Source organism: Meles meles, chromosome X, assembly GCF_922984935.1.
Source record: "Meles meles chromosome X, mMelMel3.1 paternal haplotype, whole genome shotgun sequence".
Lineage (NCBI taxonomy): Eukaryota > Metazoa > Chordata > Mammalia > Carnivora > Mustelidae > Meles > Meles meles.
Genome location: NC_060087.1, coordinates 132379668 through 132407500, shown reverse-complemented (window position 1 = coordinate 132407500; position 27833 = coordinate 132379668). Strand labels below are relative to the sequence as shown.

The following is a 27833-nucleotide window of genomic DNA, read 5'->3' as shown; positions in this document are numbered from 1 at the left end:
GAGCGGAGACCCCGATGCAGTGCTTGATCCCAGGACTCTGAGATCATGACCTGGGCCGAGGGCAGAGGCTTAACCCACTGAGCCACCCAGGCGCCCCAATATGTTGAGTTTTTTTTTTTTAAAGATTTTATTTATTTATTTGACAGATAGAGATCACAAGTAGGGAGAGAGGCAGGCAGAGAGGAGGAAGCAGGCTCCCTACCAAGCAGAGAGCCCGATGCGGGGCTCCATCCCAGGACCCTGGGATCATGACCTGAGCGAAAGGCAGAGGCTTTAACCCACTGAGCCACCCAGGCGCCCCTATGTTGAGTTTTTCAAATGTCTTTCTTATACCCATTGAGATAATCAAATGTGTTTTTCCTTAACTTATTATTGTAATTAACTGTATTAGTAAATCTGTTTAACCATATTTCTTTACATTCTTAGAATAAACTGTACTTATTCATGGTACATTTTTAAAATGGCTTAATTTACTAATATTTTATTAGTAAGTAATATAGATCTTTGTGTCTATGTTCCTGTTTGAGATTGGTTCATAACAGTATTTCCAAAAATTCCACAGTGGCACCATGGTTATTCTAGCCTCATGAAATCATGAACTAGATGAAAGTAACATGTAGAATAGTTAAATAACAGAGCAATCTGCTGCCTGAAAACTTGATAGAGCTCACCCATAAAAGCTTCTGGGTCCAGGGGCGCCTGGGTGGCTCAGTGGGTTAAAGCCTCTGCCTTCAGCTCAGGTCATGGTCTCAAAGTCCTGGGATCGAGCCCTGCATGGGGATCTCTGCTCAGCAGGGAGCCTGCTTCCCTTCCTCTCTCTCTCTCTCTCTGCCTGCCTCTCTGCCTACTTGTGATCTTTCTCTGTCAAATAAATAAATAAAATCTTAAAAAAAAAAGCTTCTGGGTCCAGCATCTATTTTCCTCCCTCCCTCGCTTCCTGCCAGCATCTATCTTCTTTCCTTCCTTCCTGCATCTTCCTTCCCTTTCTTTTTTCTTTCCTTTCCTTCCTTCCTTTTAGAAGAATGTGTAGATGTTTAACAATCCTTTCCATTTATTTCAGGGTTATGGTTAGATTCACTTTTAAGCCATTAGAGAGTTTCATTGTTCACATACATTCCTTGCCCTTCCCTGGAATAGGGTTAGACTTCCCTCCTATAACCTAGGCTTGACCATGTGACCAGCAGTGACCTAGCTAGAGCCTTATCCATCAGCTTGGATTCCAGAGTGCAGTGAGCGTGGAGCAGAGCCACCCCGTTAGCACAGGGCCTGGGAATGACTACCACAGTAGCACAGAGCTTACATCCTGGCGAGTAAATTTTGTTAATTTATATTTTCCTTGAAAGTTATCCATTCCCTCTAAATTTTCAAATATATTGGCATACAGCTGTACTTAGTGTAACTTTAAAAACGTCTGTATTGGTTCATAGAAACCTCTCACTTGTGATGCTATATGTTTATGGGCTTTTTTGTTTTGTTTTTATAATTCACAGTTGTTAGAGGCTTGTCTACTTTTATTGGTATTTTCAAAGAACCAGTTCTTGGTCTTATCAATTTTGCTTATTCTGCCTTCTAATATCTTATTTTTCATGTCATCTGCATAAACTTATACTTTGTCTCTTTTCATGTGAATATTTCTCTGGTATTTCACATGCCAAGTAATTTTTAAATGTACTCTGAACATTTTAATTATTATGCAGTTCTGGGTCTTAACTTCTATGGAGAATGTTGATATTTTTGTTTTAGCTGAGAATTTCTCTGGATAAGTTCAGGTCACGTGGCCCATCCTGTCCTCTGTGTGCTGTCGTTCCAACGGCAGTTCAGTTTGCAAAGCTTTTGCTGAGCTACCTGGATCTTTCCTGTACTTGTGCACCACACAGTAGCCAGTCCAGAAACTGGGCAGTAGGCTATCATTGTGTTCGGTTCTTCCGTATGCTGAATAGGAACACATATGAACTCAGAAGTTTGCAAACAGCACTGGGGTCACTTTCCCAAGCTCCTCCCTCTCTCCAGTTCCCAGGGGCTTCCTTTTCCTGGCTTCAACCAGAAATCCCAACCAAGCTGGGACAGAATGGTTTGAGATTGTGATTAGGAAGGGGAGGCAGTGATTAGAAATGATAAGGTCTCAGGTGTGCCTGTGGGAATAAGTGGAGAAGGACAAGATCACTGGAGGGGAGAGGATGCAGCAAGAGAGAAAGAAACAGATCATCTTGACCTTACTGATGGAGGCAGCTTTTTATTCTTTTGAGTTTAGCATCTAGGGCTCATATTTTCATCTGAATTCCCTGTTTTTAAGCTTACTAGTATTCTCATTGCATTAAATCCTAAATAACCTATAATTCTAGTTTCTATTTTTTTACCTCAAAAAAGTTATTTCAGTGTTTAATTTTAAAATGTCTCAGATTTATTAGATTATTAATTCCTAACTTCTCTGAGTTAGGACTAGAAAATGTGGCCCAGAGGATTTGCCTGTAAGTGACTGAGAATAGTGTATTAAGACTCCCACTAATGTTTTGCCCCATTTTTTTCTTGAATTTATAGCACTTTATATATTTTGATACATTAGATACATGTTCACAAAGGTTTCATCTGTCATAAATGGTACATTCATCGGTGAAACGTGGTCTTAAATCAAAAATTTATTAAATCAATGTGAACATGTATCTAATGTATCAAAATACATCACTGGTGATGTGATTCTTTGGAACCCAAAATACAGAAATATTAAGCACCAAAATAAAGGATGTTAACAAAGGAGAGTTTTTACTCCACTAGAAGGCCCAAAATTTGATTCCCTAAAATGTCCCTTGTCATCTCCTTTAAAGTGTTCAAAACATTTTTTAAAAAGTATGTTACTCTGAAATAATTTACTTATATTAATTACAATTTCATAGAAATATTTTCTGGGGTGGAAATAAGAGGGAAGAGGGAGGCAGGTTAACAAAAAAAATGTTCATAATACGGATACAGTTAGTGACATAACCAGTGTTCAGTATTTCAGTATATTGCTCCACTTAAGTACTTAAATATTATGTTTTCATTTTTTGGCAATAGTTTTGATAATTTTGTATCATGACACATGCAGAGTTACACATGAACACTTGGAACTGTATAAAGGCACTCTGACCATATTTCTTCCCTTTTAAAAACCCTTCCAAGCTGTATTATTACCTACTTTCAAAATGCCCCTTTCCTCGGTTACTTCCATGGTTGAGGCATTTTCCTTACAGTTGTATCTTGATTTCTCCCAGAAACAATTTGGACCACATCTACTTTCAGAAGTTCCTACGATAGCCAACTTTCACCTGTGGGGTCATGGGGTCACAAAGGGGGTTATGATAGGGAACAGGGAAGAAAGGAAGGGGTTCCAGGCTTAGCTCTCAGCTTGCCTGCCTCTGTCTACCCCCAAGGCCAATTTCCTTGCTCCTCCTGCCTTCTGTCAGGGTCATTGTCTTGGAACTTGACCACTCCTTCCCTAAAATAAAATGTCTCCCCACGCACCCACCCAGGCTTGTTTCCCTATCATGAATCCACTTTCTAACCAGATACGGATGCCAGTGTTTCGGTGGGACAGCTGGAACCGGAGCAGAGTCGAACACTGAATTGAGGGTGACGGTGAATTACAACCGAATTCTCAAGCCCCCTCTGGACTGACTGCCCAGTCCCGGCCAGACATGGCCTGAAGTAGCCAAGGATGTATTTTTTGTTGTTGTTGTCCGGGATGTACTGACGAAAAGGAAGAGACTGTTACCTGCTGACGTTTTCCTTTTTAATTTTTGCATTTTTTTACTCTCCAGAATGCACAGGTTTGATCCGGGGAAAATAAGCCGATTCATACTAAGATGGGTTTACTCAGGCAGCTAAAAAGATCTAGGAGAAATCTCCCATCTGGTCACGCCGACCTCCAAATGAAGTATCCCCAAAAGGCAAATGGTTGTCACACAACCGACTCAACATAAAATTATTTGAAAACCATGACCAAGAGGCATGATCCTTTGTAAACAAACTGCTCAGATATACCGTGCACACCAGGTCCATCTTTCCCGTTTGATGTGGCTGTAACTAAACTTGACATCAAACAAGAGAGAAGGAACAAACAAAAATAAATTCTTCAGCTGAACTCTGAGGCACGCCCATACCTAAGGGTTCATGTGCACACAGAATCCTGGGCCACCTGCCACTACTAACTCGACAAGAAGAGCAGTTCTGTGCACATTAACCAAGCTCAAACACTTCAAGTTTCAAACTTCCCTCTCACAAGTGGTCATGTAAGCAGTACTCTCCCTGGATCTAGAAGAGTATTACTATACAGAAAATACAGTTAGTCAGCAGGCCCATCAATTCTATGATGCTGACTATAGTTATAAAACTCCCCAAAAAAAGTGTAAAAAAGAAAAATTTTATCAACGTTTTGGCCACAAGACTGAAAAAGCTACTCTGTAATGAGTTTATAAATAGTTTTGCTGTATTTATGGCATCACTTGGTTTTGGGTCAAGGGGGAAAAAAGCTCTCCAATCCATCACATAATTGTAAAACTTTGGAGGCTACGTGTGGTCTTAATCTCACCTAATCCAGACAGAAATGCCTCCATCCGGCCCTTTAAAATACCTGAACTATGACTACCTTTTCTGCAGAGGCAGTCATTAGCCAGGGGCCTTATAAAATGAAGTAAGTTACTGTCAAAAACTGGAACCATAACTATGAAAGACCCAAGGGGCTGTGAGCAAGAGGTATTCAAAACCCCCTTCTCCTTCGAGTTTGGGGAACGGGCCTTGGATTAGCTTTCTAGCTTGGTTCCCCTGGAAACTTGATGAAAGTGGACCATTAGCTGTGCGACCAGGTGAGCCTGCTTCTGGGAAACTGCCCTGGACGGCACCTTGTGTCTGAGGTGAGAGCCGAGAGGGCTGCGAGTGAACATAAAAACCCTGAGTACAACGTACGTCCTGTTGCTGGGACCTGTCCCTGGCCAAGATGGGGATGCTATGCCCAGGGGACTGTTCTAAGAGGGACTGGTCGGTCCCTTATGGCTCCTGCACCTATCTGTGTGGTCTGTGGGGAATGTTGCAAGAATTCCCACGAAGAATCGAGCCTAAAGCCAACCCCTGGCATGTTGTCTTACTGTCCCGTGTCCTTCAGAGTAAACTGGTGTCAGGCATAGCCCATCCAGGGCTTGGGAGTTTAAACGTATGGTTGACCCCGATGCCAGCTACACCAGGCATCGCACACACACTCAGCCAACGTCTTCAGAGAAAACACAATCCCGTAGTAGTATTGAATAGACACAGGTAAGGCTCTCAAAGGGGTACAGGATTAGAACCAATCAAGACAAACCTTTAAGAAATGGTTCAAGAGGGGCTCCTGGGTAGCTCAGTGGGTTAAGCCTCCGCCTTCAGCTCAGGTCATGATCTCAGGGTCCTGGGATTGAGCCCCGCATCTCTGCTCAGCGGGGAGCCTGCTTCCCCAATCCCTGCCTGCCTCTCTGCCTACTTGTGATCTCTGTCTGTCAAATACATAAATCAAATCTTTAAAAAAAAAAGAAATGGTTCAAGACCTTACAGGTATCATTGAGGTTAGAGCAGAGCAAAGAGAGCATTATTCATTAAGGGACTGAACTTCAGTTTATGATTTCTACCAAACTGAGCTATTGTTATTGCTAAATAAAGGAGTGAGGAATCATGGTACAGAGGGAAGGAAATCCACCCAGGAACTGGGTCTGGGTCTCAGTCTGGCTATGCGGCCTTCGATAAGGTCCTTCCTACCGCACCCATCAACATCTATGTGGCAGAGAAAGGCAGAGGTGAGGGGCGGGGGGTGGGGTGAAGAACTGTGCTTGCCGTCATCCCCTGCCAGCACTACAAACAAAACTATCCTCAGCTAACCCCAGGAATAAAAATGCTAAAAATCTTGCTCCTTGATTCCACTTTTGGTAAGTCTCAGGAAAAATCCTAAATACACAAGAAAGACTCATGTAAAAATGTAAATTCTGGAATTATTTGTTACTTCTAATGGAGAAAAAGTTTTAAAACAACCCAAATGTCTCAATGTGTATCACAGGTTACTACAGTTCACCCATTAGACTACTACTATGAAACTTGTAAATGATGTTAATACTGTAGCACTATATAATACGCAAATTACATATTAAGTGAAAAAAGATAAAAATTATAAAGACAAAATGTTTTAAATTATATTTTAAAAAACCTATGCATAAAAAAGAAAGGGAAGACACAGAAATGTTAAGGGTTCTTATGTCTTCTTTCCAATTTTCTATATTCTCTCAAATGAGCAACTGAATGGAAAAAATAAATATTAGTTTCATTTCCAACATTATTATTCAGTGTCAAGTTTCATATTTAATTTTTACCCATATCCTGAGTACACTATACTAATATTAAGGTTGAAAATATCATGTCAAAGTAGTATGGTTATGTTATTCTGAAACTATAAACCCTTATGAAGGAAATGATCTGGCAGAGGCAAGATTTAAATGGCTTTCTTTTATTAACAAAGCCTAATATCATTCCTGATATGTGCTATTTATATGCATTTATAGAATTAACTTAATTTTTGCTCTTTCGTTCATATCTCTAAAGAGCTGTGTTTCTTCAAAGCAGTTCAATTTTCATGTACTTAAAGTGAGTAAATCATTCATGTCCTAATACTGACAAGGATATTTTGTGCCAATATACTTACCGTAACGAGGTTTGGGAAAATTAGCACTTACAATATATCAAGATGTATACTAAAATACTAAGATACTAAAAACCTAAAATACTAAAATATGGGGATTTAAAATTATGAAGGAAAAAGTGACTCAAGGAACTTTGGTGTCGTTAAGATTTAGCTGATCTGTATTCCTTCCAAAGAGATTCTGTTGTTCCTATAAACATTAAGTTCTTGGGACATGCTCGTTATATGTAGAAGTAAATGAACTTTATAAATATGTGAAAAGAAACCTTAACTTTAGAAAGAATAATATTAAAAAAGAAGGTGCCATGCCACAGTTTTAACGTCAATGTTTTAATATCATGAAATACAAGTACAAAACATTGTACGAGTATATGTTGTACTACACGGAGAAGAAATAATACATCTGTGTTTTTATCAGAATCTGTTATCACCCAGTGCTAGCCACTGGACCAATGGCTTTCCACAGGGATTTTTCTACTCTGCCTATGACATTTTATCAGGAGTAAAAAAAGCTCACAAATCTTTTCAACCACTGCAGATTAACGTATATCTTAATATTCTTGTTCAGCTGCTTTGGAGAACAGTTCAGAAATATAAAATTGCCTAGCCAAGAGTTTTGAGTGACTAAAGAATGTTGTTATTTCACGTTGGTCAAGATCTCCCTTACACTGTCATTGCAAAGAAACTGAGCACTTCTGCAGGGTAAGAAAAAGCGTTGTCTCAGTAGCCCTCTTACTGTTTAGGAAGGCAAACTACCATTTCTTGAAAAGTACAGAATATTACAATAGTTATTGGCTAAGCAGTAATTCATGAAAATCCATTTTTATAAGACAAATAACAGCAACACAGAGCCATAAAGCCCCATATGTACTAAAGAAAACAAGTTTCGAAATACTTAAACTGTTTATCCTACCTCTACACTGGTTTAACGACATCAAGTGAGAGTAACATCAGCCAATAAAGAAAAGTGCCCAGAATTCAGCTTCCATAGCACCCCTCAGCCATTTCAGCTAAGATTTTTTTTTTATGACAAACCAAAAAAAAACCCGATGAAGGTAGCATTTACTTTGTTGGAAATTAAAAAAAAATTAAAATATTGTTAATTTCACAAAATATTTGAAACCAATTTTGTTTTTATAATAAAATGATGTTTATCTTTTTTAAATTGTAATTATCGTTCTTGCTGTTAAAAAAAAAAATCAGTCGAAGTCATGTCAACCTTTAGGGATAAGCTTTGGGGTACTTAAAATAACATGTTTGGAAAACTGAACCACATTTTTAATTGCCAGCATTATGCTTTGTTCTTGGTAGAATCATCTTTGTTTCTTCTTTTTACATCCCAGTTATAAACCCTGGCCATATCTGCAAGAATTGTCAAAGAAAACGCAAATGCAAATCTAAAGACAGCACATGCAATGACTAAGTTAAGTACTCACTCACAGACTGAATCAAGAGAGAAACCATGCACGCAAAATACTGGTAACAAGTGTTGTGAGCCACCTTGCTATAATAGCATTTAAGGAATTCCACCAATACAAAGTCAAGGTCTCCAATCAGTAAGTGTTTAGCACATGTGGTCAACTATAGTTGTGTTATACTTGACACAATATGTGCGTGACACCGTCCGAAGTTTGAAAGACAGCCCCTCATCCATGAAATTCAAAGACTGTTCAAACCATATCCTTTCAGACCATATTTAAATCAGTACAATTATCAATAATTTCATCTCTTACCCTCCCTTTGGTTTAACAGGACATTCACTCAATTTCTTTCCCTTTCCACAAGCACCATCGTGTGCAGGCCCTCACACATCAACTATTTCCTTCATGGACTGTGCCTTTGGTGTTGGGTCCATAATTCTTCACCATACTCAGGACATCTAGATTTTCTCCAATGTTACCTCCTAGAAGGTTTTTTCCTTCTTTCAGAAGTTTAATAGCTTCGTTCCCCGCTCTGGACGAAGTCTCCACATTATGAGTCCCATGCCAGCCCCTGCTCTAGGCCTCCAACAGGCCCGTCATCCCTCACCCAAGCACTCAATGCCCGCTGCACGCACTTAAGTGCTCCCAGTCTGGCAAAGAACACAAAGTACTATGTGCAAAGTGCTCAGTAAGCACAGGGAAACAACAAAACACCCCAAGGATTTGAAAATGTTGAGAAATGATCTGATGCTTGAGCTAAAATATGAAGGAAAAAAAGGACTAACCCACAAAAATCGGGGGAAATCATTCCGGGTAAGGAAGAACAAAGCAGAAATATAAAGGGGTGAGGAGAACTGACCGGGGCTCTTTGGATCCCAAGATACACTGGGCAAAGGCTAGGGCAAGGAGAGGTCAGTGGCAGGAAGACTGGCTTGGGAACACCTCAGAGTGCTGTAGGCAACTGTGTGTTGCCAATGGCTGCAACAGGCACCAGGAGAGAGAGGTCAGAGAGGAAAGGCAAAGAGCTGGTTTTCAACCGCCTGCCCGTCCTCCACCAGAATACCCTCGCCTCTTCGCTCTGCTGATCCAAATCCTATACTACCTTTAAAAACAGCCCAAGTTCTAACTTCTGAAAAGCCTTCTTTGAACTAGTTCCAGCTCATCTCTCTCTTCCTCCAACTTTAAATTGCTTTAGCACTGCACACCTGAAACGAACTCACTTACATTTTGCTTTGAAATGATCATTTAGCTGTTTTACACGTGCAGTTCTAACACAGCAAAACTCTGGCACTCCTTTTGTACCCTTACCATCCTGTGCCCCCAACAGCTGCAGCGCCACAGGAGACCCTTAATAAATGCTTGTGGATTAAACTATTTAACTAGCTTTGAAGGTGTCTTGAGAAAATATCTGAAAGAAATATGCTTATGCACTGATTTGAATGTGCTGTTTCCAGACCTTCACACATCAAATTCAGATTAATGTAGCTACAAACTTAGTTGAGTATTAGTTCCCAAAGTGTTATTTGTTACTCTCACAAAATCTGCAAGTTCAAATCAGCCTAAGAATAAGGATATTATTCTCATTAAATTAATGCAAATAATAGGGTCAAAAACATCTGCTCTTTCTCCTTCCCTCCCTTTGATTTTAGTTAAAGAAAGGATACTGACTTCTGTGGTAGTAAACTGATCTCGAAGAAAGTCAAGGTCTTCTTCAAGAGAATCCAGATTCTTCGTGGCAGTCGATAAATTCTTTTCCAATAATGCCTGGGCTTCATCAATGTCATATTCAAGCATCACATTAGCCTGAAGAAAGAAAGTCAGGACAAGTACTCAACATTTACAGAGTGCTTCACAGGTTAGAACAAGGGATGGCAAACTAGAGTCCTTGGGCCAAACCTAGCCAGCTGCCTTTTCCTGTTTTACTGGAGCCCAGATAGTCTCCATTTCCTCATGCTTTCACACCACAGCGGCAAAGCTGAGTGGTTGTGACAGAGACCGTGTGCTCTGCAAAACCAAAATATCGACTCTCTGACCCTTTACACAAACTTTATTGATCCCTGGGTTAAAGAATACATTTACATACATTGTATCATTTACTCCCCATAAGAACCCTGGTCAGTCAAGTTATCTTCTTCTTTGCAGGTAGGACAATGTGGGCTCAAAGAGGCCAGGTTGCCTACACTAACTAAGATGTTAAGTAAACGGGAGAATTAAGAGAAGAACCAATGTTTAGATACCAAATCCCCCCTTTCTACAACCTCCATGGTAACACTAAATAGTAATGCATTTGAATCAATTTAAATAGTTAATTCTCAGCTTAAGATACAGTAATTTAAGAGTTCTGAAATACATACATATGACCTAATTTGATCCAGTAATGGCTAGCTTTGACTGTCCCCTTCCCACCTTCAGATGCTAGGGGGAAAGACAAGGCGACTGTTGAATTCTGAAGATTTGCTGCTACTACCAACACTTAGAGATGCATGCGTTCTAGAAGCCAGGAACCAAACCTCTGCCAGCTCTGAACTCCTCCGATCACCTGCCTTACCACTGCGCATTTCCTGAACCACTTCCCTCATCTGACAAATGGCATTTAAAAATCACTCAAAGGATCATTGTAAGGATTCAGCAAGATAGACAACATGAGAGTGTCTGGCACAAAGCAGGTGCTACATAAATACTGACTGAATAACCCAATCCATGATAGTTAGAAAACTGGATAAATATTGAGGTGGGACAGAAAAATACTCAATGGAAAGTATATGTCTCTTCAATACCAGACCCCAATCTCATTCCTGAGTCAACTGCCACTGTGGGTTTTGTTTTTTTGGTTTTTTTGGTCAGAGAGAGAGAGAGCACAAGTCAGCATACAAGCAGTGGGGAGAGGGAGAAGCAGGCTCGCCACTGAGCAAGAAGCCCGATGTGGGACTCAATCCCAGGACCCCGGGATCATGACCTCAGCCAAAGGCAGATGCTTCACCCACTGAGCCACCCAGGCGTCCCTCCACTGTTTCTTATTACTATTTTTTTTCCAGAAAATTTCTATACTTTGGTTCCTTTTAACAACAAAAAAAATTAGACTACATTTCTAAAGACTTCACTCATGTCAGAAAAACATCGATGGTTCACTCAGGAAGTACCCTGTGACAAATACTTCTCCGGTTGACTCATTCCTCAGTCTTACCGGCCTCTCTCCGACGGTCTAACAGGCATCTCAAGACTGACACGCCCAAAACACAAGTCCAGGTAAGCCTGCAAAGGGCCGTGTTAGTCCTCTGGCTGCAGTAAGAGCTACGAACATTTTCCCTGTTGTCTTCCAACTTTGCTATAGTTTCTGAGTTTTGTGGCCAAAGCAAACCATCCTTATTCCAGGTTATAAAATAAGTTATCCACTACTTGGCCTAAAACTTTGATGGGGTCAGTATTTCAGGCAAGTGTATAATACATTTAGAATTCATGTCTTATGAGGTATGAAGTGGATTCCAGACGTAATTCTCATCAGAGAGCTCCCTGTTGTCCCAGTCTGGTTTATGGAATCATCTTATCCCCACCTGCTGAAGGAACGTGAGCCACTGGGTGGATAGCTGTTCCACGTACAGAACTAAAGCTACATAAGTATGGGAGTTAGGGTTACAGAACGAAATGCACAAACTCTGAAAATGTTACGAAGAACAAAAATTGGGAGGAGGAACTAAGGAACAGAGTGAGTTTTGGGTTATTAATGTGCCCACCCTTCACAGCATTAGAGTGCCTCTCAGGAGCGATTCTACAAGATAACAGCAAGGAGGAAATCCTTCCAGTGAGGAGAGATGATGGGAGCTATACACTTAGCTTGCTACTTTGTATGGGAACTTGTCTGGGGTAACAAGACCAATGGACAGCTAGCTGGACAGTCAGGAATGGGCTGGATGATTGGTCAGGGGATTGAGAAGAATAAGATGGGGAAAAGATCACAGACAAGGTCTATGACATTATCTAAAATTGAAATACATGGTTTTTAAAATGGACTCTAATCTTGAGGTTTTTATAATAATCTTTTCCCCCTTAAGTTTTGAGAGATCTTTCCAGAACTAATAAACCCTACGGGCAAGAAACATTTATCTGAGGTTCAGCCATCCTTTCTATTTTATTTCTTTTTTTAAAAAAGATTTTTTTTTAATTTATTTGTCAGAGAGAGAGAGCATGAGTGGGGCAGGGCAGAGGGAGAGCGAGAGGGAGAAGCAGGCTCCCCGCTGAGCAGGAAGCCCGATGCGGGGCTCAATCCCAGGACCCTGAGATCATGACCTGAGCTGAAGGCAGAGGCTTAACAACTGAGGCACCCAGGCGCCCCCTATTTTATTTCTATTCCTCTTCCTTCTGTTACATGTACGAGATGAAGCATCAGCTGAAGGGGAAGAGGACTTCAGTGAGTTCTGTCTTGACCGGGAGAGCCGAGCACCTCTTGCAGCTCATCAAACTCGCAATTCCAGTCGGTTTCCAATGCAGAGCCCCTGAGCTCCCACCCCGTGTCCCGTCCACAGTCAAAGGGCGATGAGCGCTTCACGCGGCTTAAGCAGCAGTGTGGTGCTGGGCAAACCACACTGGGTGACATGTGGCAGCCGCGGAAGCTGCGGCCACTTCAGCTACTTACCCCCAACCAAAGACACACTTTATCAGTAGGAGGAACGGAAGCTTTGCAATACAGGTTGTCTGCCAGTAAGAACCGGGTCTCCAGTGAACTGGTGGACTCCTTCAAACAGAAGACAGTACTGTAAATAGGTCAGTTTAACAACAGGGTTATAAAGGAGAGATCACAGAGTCGAATCTAAGTCATGTAAAAGTACCATCACGCCAACTGGTGCAGAGGGAAAATGAATGCCGGTGCCAGAGGGCTGGGCATGGGGGACACGGATTCTGGCTCAGCTACTTACTACTTGTGCAAACTTGCCATTTCACTTGACTTCTCTGGGTCTCAGGTTCCCGATTTATAAAATTAGGATAACAATAGTCCTAACACCTCTGAAGGCTGTGGAAAACAGACTTTACACAAACATACACACACGTACACACAAAACAGTGCCTGGCACAGAGTAAGCGCTATGCAAGAGTTAGCAATTACTGGGGCGCCTGGGGGGACTCAGCCAGTTAAGCACCTGACTCTTAATTTCAGCTCAGGTCATGATCTCAGGGTTGTGAGATTGAGCCCACATCAACTCTGCGCTCAGAGTGGAGTCTGCTTGAGATTCTCTCTCTCTCCGCCCTTCCCCTTTCTTCCCCTCCCCGGCTCACACTCTCTCTCCCTCTCCCACTCTCAAAAAAAAAAAAATGTTAGCAATTATTACTTCATTAGTGCTTCACACCCAACCGACCAGTTTCCTGAAGTCTCTCAAAATTTCACCACATAAAATAAGGTACTGGAAATAGTTATTCTAGTAGCCAAGTAATAAATCATATACATATTTTTTAAAGATTTTATTTATTTATCTGAGAGAAAGAAAGAAAGCACACACAAGCTGGCGGTGTGGGACAGATGGAGAGGGAGAAGCAGACTCCCCCTGCTGAGCAGGGAGCCTGATGCGTGGCTCGATCTCACAACCCAGGGGATCATGACCTGAGCCAAAGGCAGAAGCTTAACTGACTGAGCCACCCAGGCGCTCCACTTAATATTTTAAATACAATATGCTTATAAAATTTAATGTTTACAGCCTTTTATTTCATGAATATTGGATTAAGACTCAGAAGGTTCTCCAATCCACTTCTGCCCGGAACTAGCTATGTGCCACTGTGAAGTAAGAACCCAAACCACAATTTCTAGGACTCTTCACAGATCTGTAAGTTTTAGACTCAGTCCTTATTCTTAAGGAGAACAGTAACAGCAATAAAAACCCCTGGATGCTGCTACCTCAAAATAAGACATTTTCTTTTTGTACCTAAATAATTTTCAATTGCATTTAAGTTTTACAAACACTTCATGTAAGTAAAATAATCCAAGAAGTGTAGGCCCTAAAATTAAAGCGGACTTGGGAAAAAAGCCACAAAGCTACATTTATCACAGAGGCACACTGTGACATCAGTACGGGTACAGGAGAGTTGGGAAGGCAGACCGGGTACTCTAACACACTCAGATACCAGGGACCAGAGTCCAGGGAGACGAGTCTCTGCTGAAGTACGCCGGTTCACTCATATTTAGAAACAAAAATGTACTTACTTTTTTCTTCTGCATGTATTTTAGAATTTCTAAAGTCTGCTTAATTTCAGGGATCTGACCTTTCAGCCTGTAGATAAGAAGAAGGTTAACTTAGTATTTTGCAGGCAAGAAAAAAACCAGGACACAGTCTTACTAGCTTTGCATTTTCTACCGATTTTCTTTTTGAGAACTATTAAAATCATCCATTTGTCAAAACCCACAGAATACACAACAGCATAGTGAACCCTCAGGTAAGCTAAGGACCTCAGGTAATAGTAATATATTGACTCATCATTTATTTATCTTTTAAGCAGGCTCTATACCCAATGTGGGGGTCGAACTCACGACCTTGAGAACAAGAGTCACATGCTCCAGTGACAGAGCCAACCAGGCACCCCGTGACTCATCAACTGTAACCAATGTCCTACTCTGGTGGAGACTGCTGATGATGGGGGAGGCTCTGCATGTGCGGAGAGGCGAGGAATGTATGGGAAATTTCTGTACCTTCTGCTTAACTGCGCTATGGACATAAAAGTGTTCTAACAACTAAAATCTATTAAAAATTATTCTTGAAAAGCTACTAACAACTGATTCCAAAGGGACATCAACCTCACTGACAAGAAAATAAGAGACAAAAACACACCGACAACACTGAAATTACTTAGAAGAAAGGATGAAACATTTTTTATTTTGTTGACACTGAGGTTTAGCTCTTTAGGATGGTGATGAAAAGTTGCCCAAGGCTACAATGTGCTGTGCATGGAAAAATGTGCAAACTAGGGGCGCCTGGGTGGCTCAGTCAGTTGAGCGTCTGCCTTCGGCTCAGGTCATGATCTCAGGGTCCTGGGATCGAGCCGACATCGGGCTCCCTGCTCAGCGGGAGGGAGCCCTCTCCCCTCTCCTGCTCATCCTGCTGTGCTTTCTCTCACTCTCCATCAAATAAGTAAAATCTTGAAAGGAAGGAAGGAAGGAAGGAAGGAAGGAAGGAAGGGAGGGAGGGACAAGAAAGGAAAGAAAGACGGACAAACATGCAACTTAGCTGTGGGGGCCCTGTCAAATCACAAGGGAATTTTTAACAAGACAAACTAAGGACACAAAAACAAAGCTATGGTTCTTTCAGAACACATTTAACTAAATATGACTGGAAATTGGTATGTAAACAAAATTTAAATGTGATAATGAAAATGTACTTATTATAGAAGTGTTGAATCACCATACTGCATAGCTAAAATGAATATAACAACACTGCATATGTTACTATGTTATGTTACATTACTATATTATGCTAATATGATAATATAATACTGAATATGTTAATATATATTGGAATTTAAATAAAAACTTGATAAACAAAAAAACAAATAAAATACACTCACTGTATCATACAAAGGAAGTCACAGCACGCACGAAGGAGACTAGCAGGGCAAACCCTACCATTCCTTGTGCTACTGACCTGGCAGGAAGTATGTTAGATGAGCCTGCTACTTAAAAAAATACTACCACTATCTGGAAATAAAGTCCAGTGAATAATCTAGAAACACACTTACTGTTCATTTTTTTTTTAAGTTAGTTTGAAGGCTAATGCTCTGTGAGCTCTTTACAAGTTAAATGCAGATGTTGTAGATCTTCCAAATCTGCTTACTTTTGTATTACGTGTTGATATAGGTAAATGCTAAAAAGATATATTTATTTGTAAAATATCTGATACACACACAACATAAGGAGAATGTTCAAATAAAGGGTTCTGGTCATGTCCATGATTTCTATGATAACTTCTGAACGTATAACATTATATGTAACACATAAATTATGAAGCACAGTAATACATTAAGCAGCTGCAACCCCCGTCAACGTAGGTCACCAAGGTCGCTGAGTATGTCCAAGCGGTTGACCCTCCCCACTCTGCTCCACCCCAAGAGACAGCAGCTCTCCTGTGTGCTTACAGCCCCCTTTTTCTTCTTTTTCCAATAATTTCGTCACCTTCATGCATGTTCCCAAACAATATATTCTTTGCTGGTTTCCTGGCTTAATACAAACAATCAAGTGTTGAATGCATTTTTCTGAGGTTTGCTTAACTCAATTAGGTTCCTAAACTTGTTCATTCATTTTCACTGCTGTGTAATATTCAATTATGAATATAGCACAACTTCTTTACTCTCCTGCCAATGGACACTTGGGTCACTTCTAGGTCTTCGTTATCGTAAGAGCAGTGGCAATCTCCAGGTTCTAGGAGTGGGTAGGAGAGTGAGAAGGGAGATAGCAGCTTAGAAGGGAAGCAGATCAAATCTTCAAAAGGAGAGCACAGTTAAAGGAAAACTTTCTAGATGTTTTTTCCTCCCTCTAAATTGCCCTGGGTGAATCACCTTACCTTCTCCCTCACTGCTACAGGGTGGAAAATGGTAGAATGGACCAGAAGCAGAGAGGTCCGGCTGAGGAGCTGAGAAGACAAATACTGGCCCCCAGTAGTCCCCCTCTACCCCCACTGCTACTCCCAGGAGTGAAGACAGCGAAGACAGTGAAGGGCAGAGGAACAAAAAGAATCCTCAGAGGCCAAGTCACTTGGTTGGGTAGAAGGAATATTTGTCCAATGGCGATGCCCTAGACCGCAACGCCAGCAGCATCTTTCCCGCCCACACTCACGGAAAGCGGCTTAAATTACCCCCAACCCCGCTGCATTACTAGCCAAAGAAACTGATATCCTTGAGGGAGTATGAGCTGATAAGGAAAAGAAATGATAATCTGAAAACACAACTACAATAAAACAAAGACAATAAACTCAACAACACCCATCAGATGAAACAAAATGAAATACTGAAAGATGAGATTATACAGTATGTATTTAAAAATACCTCAGAGAAAAAAAGAAAGGATATTGCTAATATAAAGAAACAAGTAGCTAGCTGTAAGGAGACAAGAGGAAAAAATTATCAGAAAAAAATGCAAAAAATGATAATCACAAAATTCCCAGTTAAAAAACAATAAAAGAAAAGGGTGCCTGGGTGGCTCAGTGGGATAAAGTGTCTGCCTTCAGCTCAGGTCATGATCCCAGAGTCCTGGGATCGAGTCCCACATCAGGTTCCCTGCTCCATGGGAAGCCTGCTTCTCCCTCTCCCACTGTCCTTGCTTGTGTCCCCTCTCTTTGTCAAATAAATAAATAAAATCTCTGGGGTGCCTGGGTGGCTCAGTGGGTTAAGCCTCTGCCTTCAGCTCAGGTCATGATCTCGGAGTCCTGGGATCGAGCCCTGCATCGGGCTCTCTGCTCAGCGGGGAGCCTGCTTCCTCCTCTCTCTCTCTCTCTGCCTGCCTCTCTGCCGACTTGCGATCTCTGTCTGTCAAATAAGTAAATAGAAATCTTAAAAAAAAAACAATAAAAGACATACAACCCAGGTGTTGAGGAGATTACAAGACAATTACAAAATACTAAAGAACTTTTACAGAGCTGAAGGTAAAGTTAAAGGCAAATGATAGGTTGCAAGGAAAAACTTAACAGGATATGTAAAAGAAAGGTTAGTATCCAAACTCCACAGAGCCACCTGCTGCGGAACAACTTGATCATGCACAAAAATAGTTTTCATTGCATAGCTGACATCTCAGAGGTTAGGAAGTTCCAGAAAAAATTAAAGGATGAAAAAATGGAAAAGGCTTTGAGTTGAGCAGTGAGAACTGGAGAAAAGTAAGCATCGTGAGTCAGGTGCTGCTAGCAGCTACAGACGCAAGCCTGGGTCCCTGCGTCGCAGCTCAGTGGGGAAGCTCACATATTAAGAGCCAAAACAGGAACAGGCTGGTACAGAGTCACCACTCCTGGTAAAAGCAAAATCCTCCACGGATAAAGGCAAACCACACAGTTACCCATAGTTACAGGAAGCTGACATAGAGTTGGTTAAGAAAGAAGAAAAATACCCACACATAGACAAATTAGTGAAATGAAACAAAAGAGATTATCATCTTGAAAGTACCCCCCAAAAATCAGTTGATCTAAGAAGACAGGCTAGACTTAAAACAATAACCTTATGTTATTTACATGGAACACCCTTCAATATAAATAATAAACAGGCAGAAAGCAAAGGGATTGGAAAAGATGAATCAAGAAAATGTTAACCAAAAGGAAGCTGGGGTAGCTGGAAGTATCCAACGAAACAGACTTTAAAACACTAAGCATTACCTTACACGGGGTTAAGTTCACCAACACACAGTAATTCTCAAACTGCATGTGCCTAATAATATATACTAAACAGTTTGTCCAAAGGGATGGAGCTTGTTTCAGGTTAAGATGGCAGAGCAGCCCTCCCACGTCCGGCTCTCCAGCAGCCAGAGAGCACAGTCACGCCTCCCTTGCTGGGGGGTAGCGGAGAGCAGCTGAACGTGGCGGAACGACCGGGATGAGTCCGGCAAGAGAAGAACCTAACAGGGGGACTGATTTCCTGCAGCTACTCTCACCAGATAATTAGTAGGGAGTGCTTCTCTTTACAGAAGTATAACAGACTTATTTATAAATAAAACAAATAACTGAATCAGAGCATCATTTTGCAATGCACAATTAACGGATCTAGGCACGGAGCACCATAAAAACAGACGACCAGACACCATCTACCTCTTAACGGAAAAATGACACACAAACCTATGAAGCAGTGGCATCACCAAGACCCTGAATATGACCAAGACTGCAGATCGAACGGTCAATTTATAGTGTTGAGAAGACAAAGAAACATGCTGAAAATTTCACATTTGCTTCGAAATTTAGCAACACAGTTCTGAGTAACTCATGGATTAAAGATCTAAATGTGAAAGATAAAGCAATAAACCTTTGAGAATACAATACTAAGAGGGTATCTTCAGGAACTTGGGATAGGAAAGTATTTCTTAAACAGGAGGAAACAGACTGCTAAATTGGACCACATGAAATTTAAATGCTATTGAGACAAATAGTGCATCACAGTACATCCACTAAAAAAAAAGAAAAAATTCAAAGTTTACACATACCATACATACAAATAAACTTCTGGATTAAGAAGTTAAATGTGAGGGACACCTGGGTGGCACAGTCAGTTAAGCCTCTGACTCTAGACTTTGGCTCAGGTCATGATCTCAGGGTCGTGAGACTGAGCCCCATGTCAGGCTCCACACCGAATGTGGAGTCTGCATAAGATTCTCTCTCTCTACCCCTCCCGACCAACAAAAATAAATTTAAAAAATAAGAAGTTAAATGTGAAAACCAAATTTTAAAACTTTTAGAAGAAAACAGAGAAGTCTGTGTTTTTGAATGGGAAATAGAGGGTAGGATTTCTTAAATGAGATGCAAAAAGCTATTAAGGGAAATTTTAACCAAAAACCTTTAAATTAAGAACTACTCATCAAAAGAAACCATAAAGAAAGAAAAAAGATAAATTATAAAAGGAAGAAAAATTTCTCATCCGTGTAACTTAGAAGGATTAGCATCCAATATACAGCTGACCTTTAACAATGTGGGGGCTGGTGCACCGATGCCCTGTGCAGTTGTAAATCCATGTGTAATTTTTGACTCCCCCAAACAGCCTTACAGATAATATAAACAGTTGATTACATATATTTTCTACGTTATAATATGTTTTATGTATTATATACTGTATCCTTACAATAATACCTAACATCTTCTTATTTTTTTCCAGTATCTCAAGGCTATGCAGTTCATCTGCAAGTTTTTTCAAACTGTCAAATAATCTTCCAAAAATGTTTCCAAAATATATATTGAAAAAAATCCAGGTCTAAGTGGACCTGCGTTTAAACCCGTGTTTGAACAATCTATGTCATTCAAGCGCTGATGCACAAAGATAAAAAAAGACAACCAACACACTACTGAAATGGGTAAAGCTCTTCAGAAAGCTTTCCATATTTACCATCTCCAATTCTATCATTCCCTTTTAAACCACTGGACCAAAAACGTTCCCATCCACAACACTAATGACTTCCACTTTACTAAGTCCAAGTCAGTTTTCAGTCCTTACCCTACTTGACACAGGTGATCATTCCCTTCTCTGTAACACGTTTTCTTACCTTAGCTTCCAGAGTAAACTCTCCTGGTTTTCCTGACCCCACAGGCAGTTTTCAGTGTTTTTACTGGTTATCCCTCTTCTCCCTAACATCCGACTGTTGAAGTACCCAGATCATTGATCTTTCCTTCACCTACATGCACTCTTTTGGTGATGGAGCTCATTTAGTCCCGTAGCTTTAAATTACTCCCAAATTTGTATCTCCAGCCCAGATTGCTCCCAAAATTCAGACTCCCAAATTTAATTGCCTGTTTTAACACCTCTCTGTACTTGGATATCCAAAAAGGTATCTCAAATGCGTCCAGAACTGAACTCCTGATCTCCCTCCAAACCTGCCTCACCTGGTCTTCTCCATCTGAGATAATGGTAAGCAACTCCTCCAAGCTGCTCCGACCTGGGAGCCATCCTCCATGTGTCCCTCCACATCTCACCTCTAATCCACCAGATCATGCTCATTCCAACTTCAAAGTAAATTCAGAATATGCTTCTTTACCACCACGTCTATCGCCTTACCTAGATTAACGAAAGGGACTACTAACTGACCTCCTTGTTTCTGCCCTTCTCAGGAATATGATCAGCTAGCAACCCGAGGGAGTCGTACGATAATAGGGAAAATCAGACCATACTCCTCCTTTCCTCAAAACCCTCAGCAGCTGCCACCTCCTCTTCCTTCCTTCTTATTTCCATATCATTTATCACCTTCTAACCTACTCTATAACCCAGCTCCGTTCTCTGGCTAGAATGTCAGCTCCATGAGGACTGATACAGCCTAAGTACTGAAAATGATGCCAAGCACTTATCAGGTGCACGATAAATGTTAATTCTACTGAATTGTGTGTTTACTATCCAGACTCCACTAGACTGCAACCTTGCCAAGGGCAGGGACTGCCTGTTTTGTTCACTGATATGCCCCAAGTGCACCCAATTAGGAAGGCTACAGGTACACAGCGCAAGTTTTATCCCTCACATTCAGGCCTAAAGCATACGTAAACCTGGAGTGAGTACCCTACTATACCATAGTACTAGAGTCAGCAGTGTGACTTGGATATACAAATTTCCTCCTCTTTCCCAGGGCTCGGTCCTGAGGCCCATTTCTTCTCTATCTACAACCTCCCTGTGGGTGATCTGAAATCTAATGACTTAATTCTTCTTTTTAAAATGAAAAGAAACTTGTATTACAAAAGGAGTACGTGACTACTGGAGAAATTTAGCAATACAGATAACCAGATTGTTTTAAAGTATCATATTCCCACCACCTAAAGATTACCACTGTTAATACACCACTACTATAGCTTCTTCCAGAAATTTGTGTACATATACATTTTTTCCCAGAATGAGAGCATATCCTTCACAGTGTTTTCTATCCTGCTTTTTTCGGTTAACACTCTCCATTTGTTTATGTCGATGACTCTTCATCTAATACCCAGCCCTTATTCAAATTTCCCTGTCACCAAATCAAATGAGAAAATGTATCTGAATACAAACTTTTGTACTTATATATGAATGGCACGTTATGCCCAGATGATCCTTCCTTGCTTTAGTCTGCCTCTGAACTCACAACCAGCCTTCAAACTTCTACAAGGCCATATGCTCCCCTTGGAAGCTTCTCCTGGGTCTCCTTGTGCCCCTCCAGATCACACCTTTCCCTGTGCTAACTCGCTACTTTGTATTAAAGTATCTCAACTGCTATACTTTATTTGCTTATCTTATTTACATACCTATCATGCCCCTAGACTGTGCCCCTGTTGATAGCACACAAAACAGTACCGGGCACCTAGTCGGAATTCCGTACATATTTAACTGACATAAGACTGCTGCCGTATGTGCATAGGTGCATAGCAGATAGCCCCAAGTACTTACTGCAGTGAACTGACTTTATAATGTACTATAAAAATATAGGGAAATAAACAATTGAGAGCAAGGATGCATTTGTCCTATGCCCATTTTCTGTGAACTCTAGGGAAAGTCATAACCTCTATGGGTCTCTCATCTCAATGGCAAAATAAGAAGGATGAACTAGAGATCGAAGATGTCATGACCCTAGATGCTTTGGAATAAGGTCTTTAATACTCATTTTATTATGTTTTCAAAACCATCTTTAGACTAATAATACAAATTGCTGGCGAGGATGTGAGCCATTGGAACAACTGAACTCCAGAGGCCGCCGGCGGGAATGAAATATGGTACAGCCACTGTGGAGGACTTACGTCAGTTCTCTTGTAACACTGGACAGTCCACTTACCATACGAGCAAGCAATTCTACCCCGAGGTGATCACCCAGGAGAAATGAAAACAAACACCCACACAAAGACTTCAATCAGACGGGAAACAGATAAAAACTGTAGTACATACACACACAATGGAGCGAGATTCCACACTGAAAAGAAACTACTTTACTGATACACACAAAACCATGGGTGACTCTCAAAAGCATTGTGCTATGTGTAAGAAGCCTGACATAAAACAGTACTTACTACATGCTTTCATTTATATGAAGTTCAAGAACAGACAAAACAAATTTATGGTGAAAACAATCAGAATAGTGGATGTGTCTGGGACTGGGCAGAGTTGGCCAGAAAGGGGCGACAGGGAACTTCCTGCAGTAACAGAATATTCCACTTACCGATCTGGGCGGTGGTTACAGAAGTGAATACATCTCTGAAAATTCATTCAACTGAATATTCAACAACTGGACATTTTATTATATGTAAATTATGTCTTGATTTTTTTAAGTTTAAGCCATACAAGATTAACAACAAAAAAACAGCTTGTAAATTTTTACACTTACCTCCTTTTCTTTTGAGCAAGGTTGAGCTCCATAAACTTATACTTCTGGTACTGTTCGTCCAGCTTCTTTAGCACTGTGTCTGCAGTCTCATTCCCAGGCTGCTTCATGAAGGAATCTACATCTTCCTTTCGTATCAAAAATAACACATGACAAACTTTAGACTTTTTTTTTTAAAGATTTTGAAGCCTGAGATCGTGATCCGAGCCAAAACCAAGAGTTGGTCATTTAACCAAATGAGCCACTCGGGTGCCCCCAAATTTTAGAATTCATACCTCTAATCTGATTTTTGACTGCTTCAACTTCAAAACATACAAAAAAAAGCTCGTTTCTTTTTTCCAAAGGATTGTTTTTAACTAAAATGTAGTTATAAAAAGCTCAAGACCATTTGAGACAGTGCACATACATTATACAGCTAGTTTATTCTTCGCCCAGCTTCCTCTTTTTATTTTTATTTATAAGTACAGAAAGTAAGATGACCTTATCAGCTTTATGCACCCCCCAGGCTGCCCTAGTAGTAAATATGAAAATTACCAACAATCAAATGCGTTGCCTAGTCATGTAGCCTGTTCACAAAATGACTCAACAGACTGGATGCCAAAAGTATCGACTAAATTTTTTTAAGATGTATTTATTTATTTATTTATTTATTTATTTATTTGACAGAGAGAGAGAGATCACAAGTAGGTAGAGAGTGAGGGGGTAGCAGGCCCCCCGCCGAGAGCCTGACGTGGGGCTCGATCCCAGGACCCCGAGACCATGACCCGAGCTGAAGGCAGAGGCCCAACCCACAGAGCCACCCAAGCGCCCCTCGACTAAAATTTTTAATGCAAGTTCTACCATAGAAATCATGCTAAATGCAGGCACTAGGTGCCCGAGGCAAGCCACAAATACCTCCTTAAGTATCAACTGGTGGAAATAAAGTAAACCTAAAAGGCAAGGAGAACAATCTTTCATAAAAGGAGTAATTAAGCAAAAGACCAGTAGTCAAACTGAACAGTGTTTTAAACATATACTACGTACTGGTCCTTGAAGAAAAGCTAGTTAATTAGATAAGGAACGAAATGAAAATATATGGAAACTTAAAGGCAATCCTATGGGATCTTTCCAGCACTTTAAAGAACTTTATTCCTTCATTTTAAGTTAAATTCAATTACCTTGGTTTCTGAGATCTCTGTGTCATTATTCTTATCCATACTTACTAGCTGTAAGGGAGTATTTTAGCCAAAACAAGATAAGAAGGAAAAGAAAAACAGCAGCAAGGGAAGGCGAACTATGAAGCCATCAAGCCAGAGACACAGTAAAAGAAACTGAAATGGTGAGGCTGGGGGCAATGGCTGACGTCCGCATGTGTAACGGAGACGCATCTTCCTTGAAGGCTCACCGCAGGAGACAGGTAGAAGTCAAAGTTTCTAGCAGCTGGTAGATATTGCTGGGAGCTTAGAGTCTAGCGAGCAGAATTAACTACAGCAGCACAGGACTGTGGCTACGAGACAGGGCCTGCCTGGCTTGAATCGTGGCTTCACCACATACTAGATGTGTTCACTTTGGAGAAGCTACTCAACCGCTCTCTTTGCCTCAAGTTTCTTGTCTGTAAAATGAAAATACCTTTCCCTCACAGGGAACTAAATGAGTTAGCATCTGTAAAATCCTTCAAAGAATACATGAGAGCTATTAAGTGCTCAACAAACATTAGCTATGTCTATAATACAATGTGCTGAGGGAAAAGATGAAAGTGCCAAGAATTCTGTCTTGGGGCAGTGGTCAAGAAAAATGACAGGGAGAGACACTTGGGTGGCTCAGTTGGTTAAGCGGCCAACTCTTGATTTTTGCTCAGATCATGATTTCAGGTCGTGGGACTGAGTCCTACGTTAGGCTCTGTGCTCGGCAGGGAGTGCTCGGCAGAGTCTGCTTGTCCCTCTCCCTCTGCTCTCACCCCACCTTGTGAGCTCTCTGTCTTTATCTCTAAAATAAATATATAAACTCTTTTTTGAAAAAAAACAAAAACTACAGGGAGGTCATATGTGAACTAGATGCTGAGAGATTAAGACAGGACATCAGCAACTGGGCAAGGGGGAAAGGACAGTTCAAGCAGAGAAAGAAAACCAAGTATGGCACCAGTGGGAATGGAGGAAAGTATGAGGTCTGACTCTTAACCAGTACAGTATAGGGCCTCCTCTATCAGAGAAACTAATACATATTTAGCATTCACTTGTTATACTGAAAGTACATACTGCTTCTCACAGCAACTCTCTAAACATTGCTATTCCTGTTTCAGCAAAAGTAACTGAGATTCAAGGTGGTAAAAATAACATGCTCAAGATGAAGCAGCAATTGCAAAGCGGAGGCAGGGTTCAAACCCTGGTTGCTTCGAAGCCAATGTTCTTTCTACAACACCATGTTATTCAAATACTTACATAAAATTTGTATTTCCTATATACTATATTCTACTGGTACAAATTTTAAGGTCTAGTAAAATAACCCATAGCAATTTTAGGGAGGAAAGATATTTTAAGATAAAGACTTTTTAAAGCCTCAGATAAAGTGTATCCTCCTGAATGAGATTTTTGAAGCCATCTCTAGTTGAGGACCACGAACGTACTATTTAAGGCACTATGAAAATTGAATTCGACATCTGGTTATAAGCTTATACTTATGTATTCGGTGCTGTGCTGGGACCAGGAGAAATGACCCTGAGCCAAGATGACTATCTCACTTTCCTCCCACTGGCAGAGCATGTAAATAGGGGCTCTGGTACTCTACAGAATGCCCAAGTTCAAATCCTGAATAAAATGCTCACACATTATATGACTTGGGGCCAAGTGACTCGAGTAACTCAGTTTCATCTACAAAATAGCAATAATAATACCTACCTCCTAGAGTTTTGTAAAAGCATTAAGAAAGTGCCTGGCAGTCAGCAAATTCTGTCTCATTACCATTAGTCGGGAAATGAATGTAAAGAAATAAATGGCACAGCTCAGACAGAAAACACAAAATTAGAAAGAAAACTACAAAATTGAATCAGCAAATGCAAATATGCAATCTATGCAATACAGAGTGTATATAAAAATGGTCTCAATAGGGGCGCCTGGGTAGCTCAGTGGGTTAAGCCTCTACCTTCGGTTCAGGTCATGATGGAAAGGTCTGGGATCGAGCCATCCGGCTCTCTGGTCCGCGCGGGGCCTGCTTCCCCCCCTCCCTCTGCCTACTTGTGATCTCTGTCAAAGAAACAAATAAAATCTTTTAAAAAATGGTCTAAATCAAGAATAAATTTTAAAAATGGGTATTTTGAACGAAAATGAACAAAAGGTGGAGATAAAGCAATACAGGCACAAACCAAAAGGTCAAGAAAATTCCCCTGAGACTTAAGTCAGAACTGAGTGAGGAAAGACCGATGATACTGACCTGAAGACCAGTCGTGTTTTCTGCGATATAGGAGGCCCTATACTGTACTGGTTAGAACTCAGACCTCATCCTTTGTTTTCTCGCATTATTCAAACAGTTCTGAAATACGATTTCTAGAATGTCTTAATGAAAGGGCAGTGTTGCAGTCATGTAGCTGCTTCTCTTTGATTGGCTTCGGGTCGGATTCCCCCTCTTCTGTGAAACTGCATTCCCCACCTCCTCTCTCTACTCCACACGATGCCTTCTCTATTAAACTGTTAGAATGATGTACGTAAAACCAAATACGATTATATCGTGCCTTTATTCAGACGCCTTCTAATGACAGCCCGCTACCTACTGGATAAAGCCGGCACTCTATCTAGACTCTACCCTCTACCTTCCCATCAGTCTCTTCCTCCATCCTGCGAAGCAAAAGACCACTGCATCCCTTCAACAGACGAGGTGTACTTTCCTACTTTCACAGCTAAGCACCAGGTGTTCTGCTCACTGTACCCGACGTCACCCCACAACCGTCGGTCGTTCCAGCATCTAGGCTGAGTCTCTCTCCCGGCTTCGCACTGCCTCCCCCTCTCCCTTACAGGCAGCACAAGGTGAAACCTGGCACCTGGGGGGAGGCCCCTCGGACCGCCCCGCCCCGCTCCGCAGTCCTCACGCCCGGCACACCCGTCTCTTCGCGGACCCCGTTTCCCCCGGCGTGCGGGATACCAGCCGTTCAGTTCCTCTAGGCGGAGAGGGGAGAGCCGACAAGTGCTCTCTCCCAGGTCCATTTGCTCAACTCCTCCCCCATAGTCGAGGCCGCGGTAAAGCCAGGAAAGAAAGGGGTAGCCCGCGCCCCAGCGCCAACATGCCGAAGGTCGGCGTGCCTCTTACCACAAACACGGCCTCAGGAATCCCTAGGTGGAGCCGCCGCCCGTTCCCTGCGGCGGCTTCTCCTAACGCACAACCATCCCTCGCCGCCGCCATCTTGGAGAAGCGTGCGCGCGACTAACTGTCTCTCGAGCCGCCAACGGCTGCTGGTCTCCGATTGGCTCGCTCACAGCCGCAGGCTCGCCCCCGCCGCCCCCGCCCCCCGCCTCCTTGTGAGTCTGCGCGTTCATTGGTGCGCAGGAAGTAGCCGCCCCTTTGCCCTCCGACGAGGCGCCCATCCTGTGGACGCTGATTGGCTGTGCACAGGCGACTGACAAGCCAGGGGGTGCCGCGGGGGAGCTGCTGGCTCTGCAGGAAGAACCAACGTGGGGTTCAGGGGAGAGGGGTCTTGGGGGTTTTGTGGGTGAGAGGGCTCGAGGATCCTGGGAATGAGAGACCGAACTAGATCTCAGTACCACCGCAGAACGGGCAGCAC

The 27833-nt window shown here is 41.7% G+C and overlaps 1 protein-coding gene across 1 annotated transcript; it reads right to left on the bottom strand.

Annotated features, from left to right (window-relative positions):
* Nucleotides 1-6996: 6996 nt before the first annotated feature.
* Nucleotides 6997-27498, bottom strand: VBP1 (VHL binding protein 1). The gene is made up of 6 exons (XM_045996051.1): nt 27362-27498; nt 23090-23214; nt 14297-14363; nt 12740-12838; nt 9774-9912; nt 6997-8050 (listed from the first exon to the last, which is right to left on the bottom strand). Exons 1-6 carry the CDS (start codon nt 27452-27454, stop codon nt 7980-7982), a joined length of 594 nt encoding a protein of 197 aa, XP_045852007.1. The 5' UTR covers nt 27455-27498; the 3' UTR covers nt 6997-7979.
* Between the last annotated feature and the right edge of the window lie 335 nt (nt 27499-27833).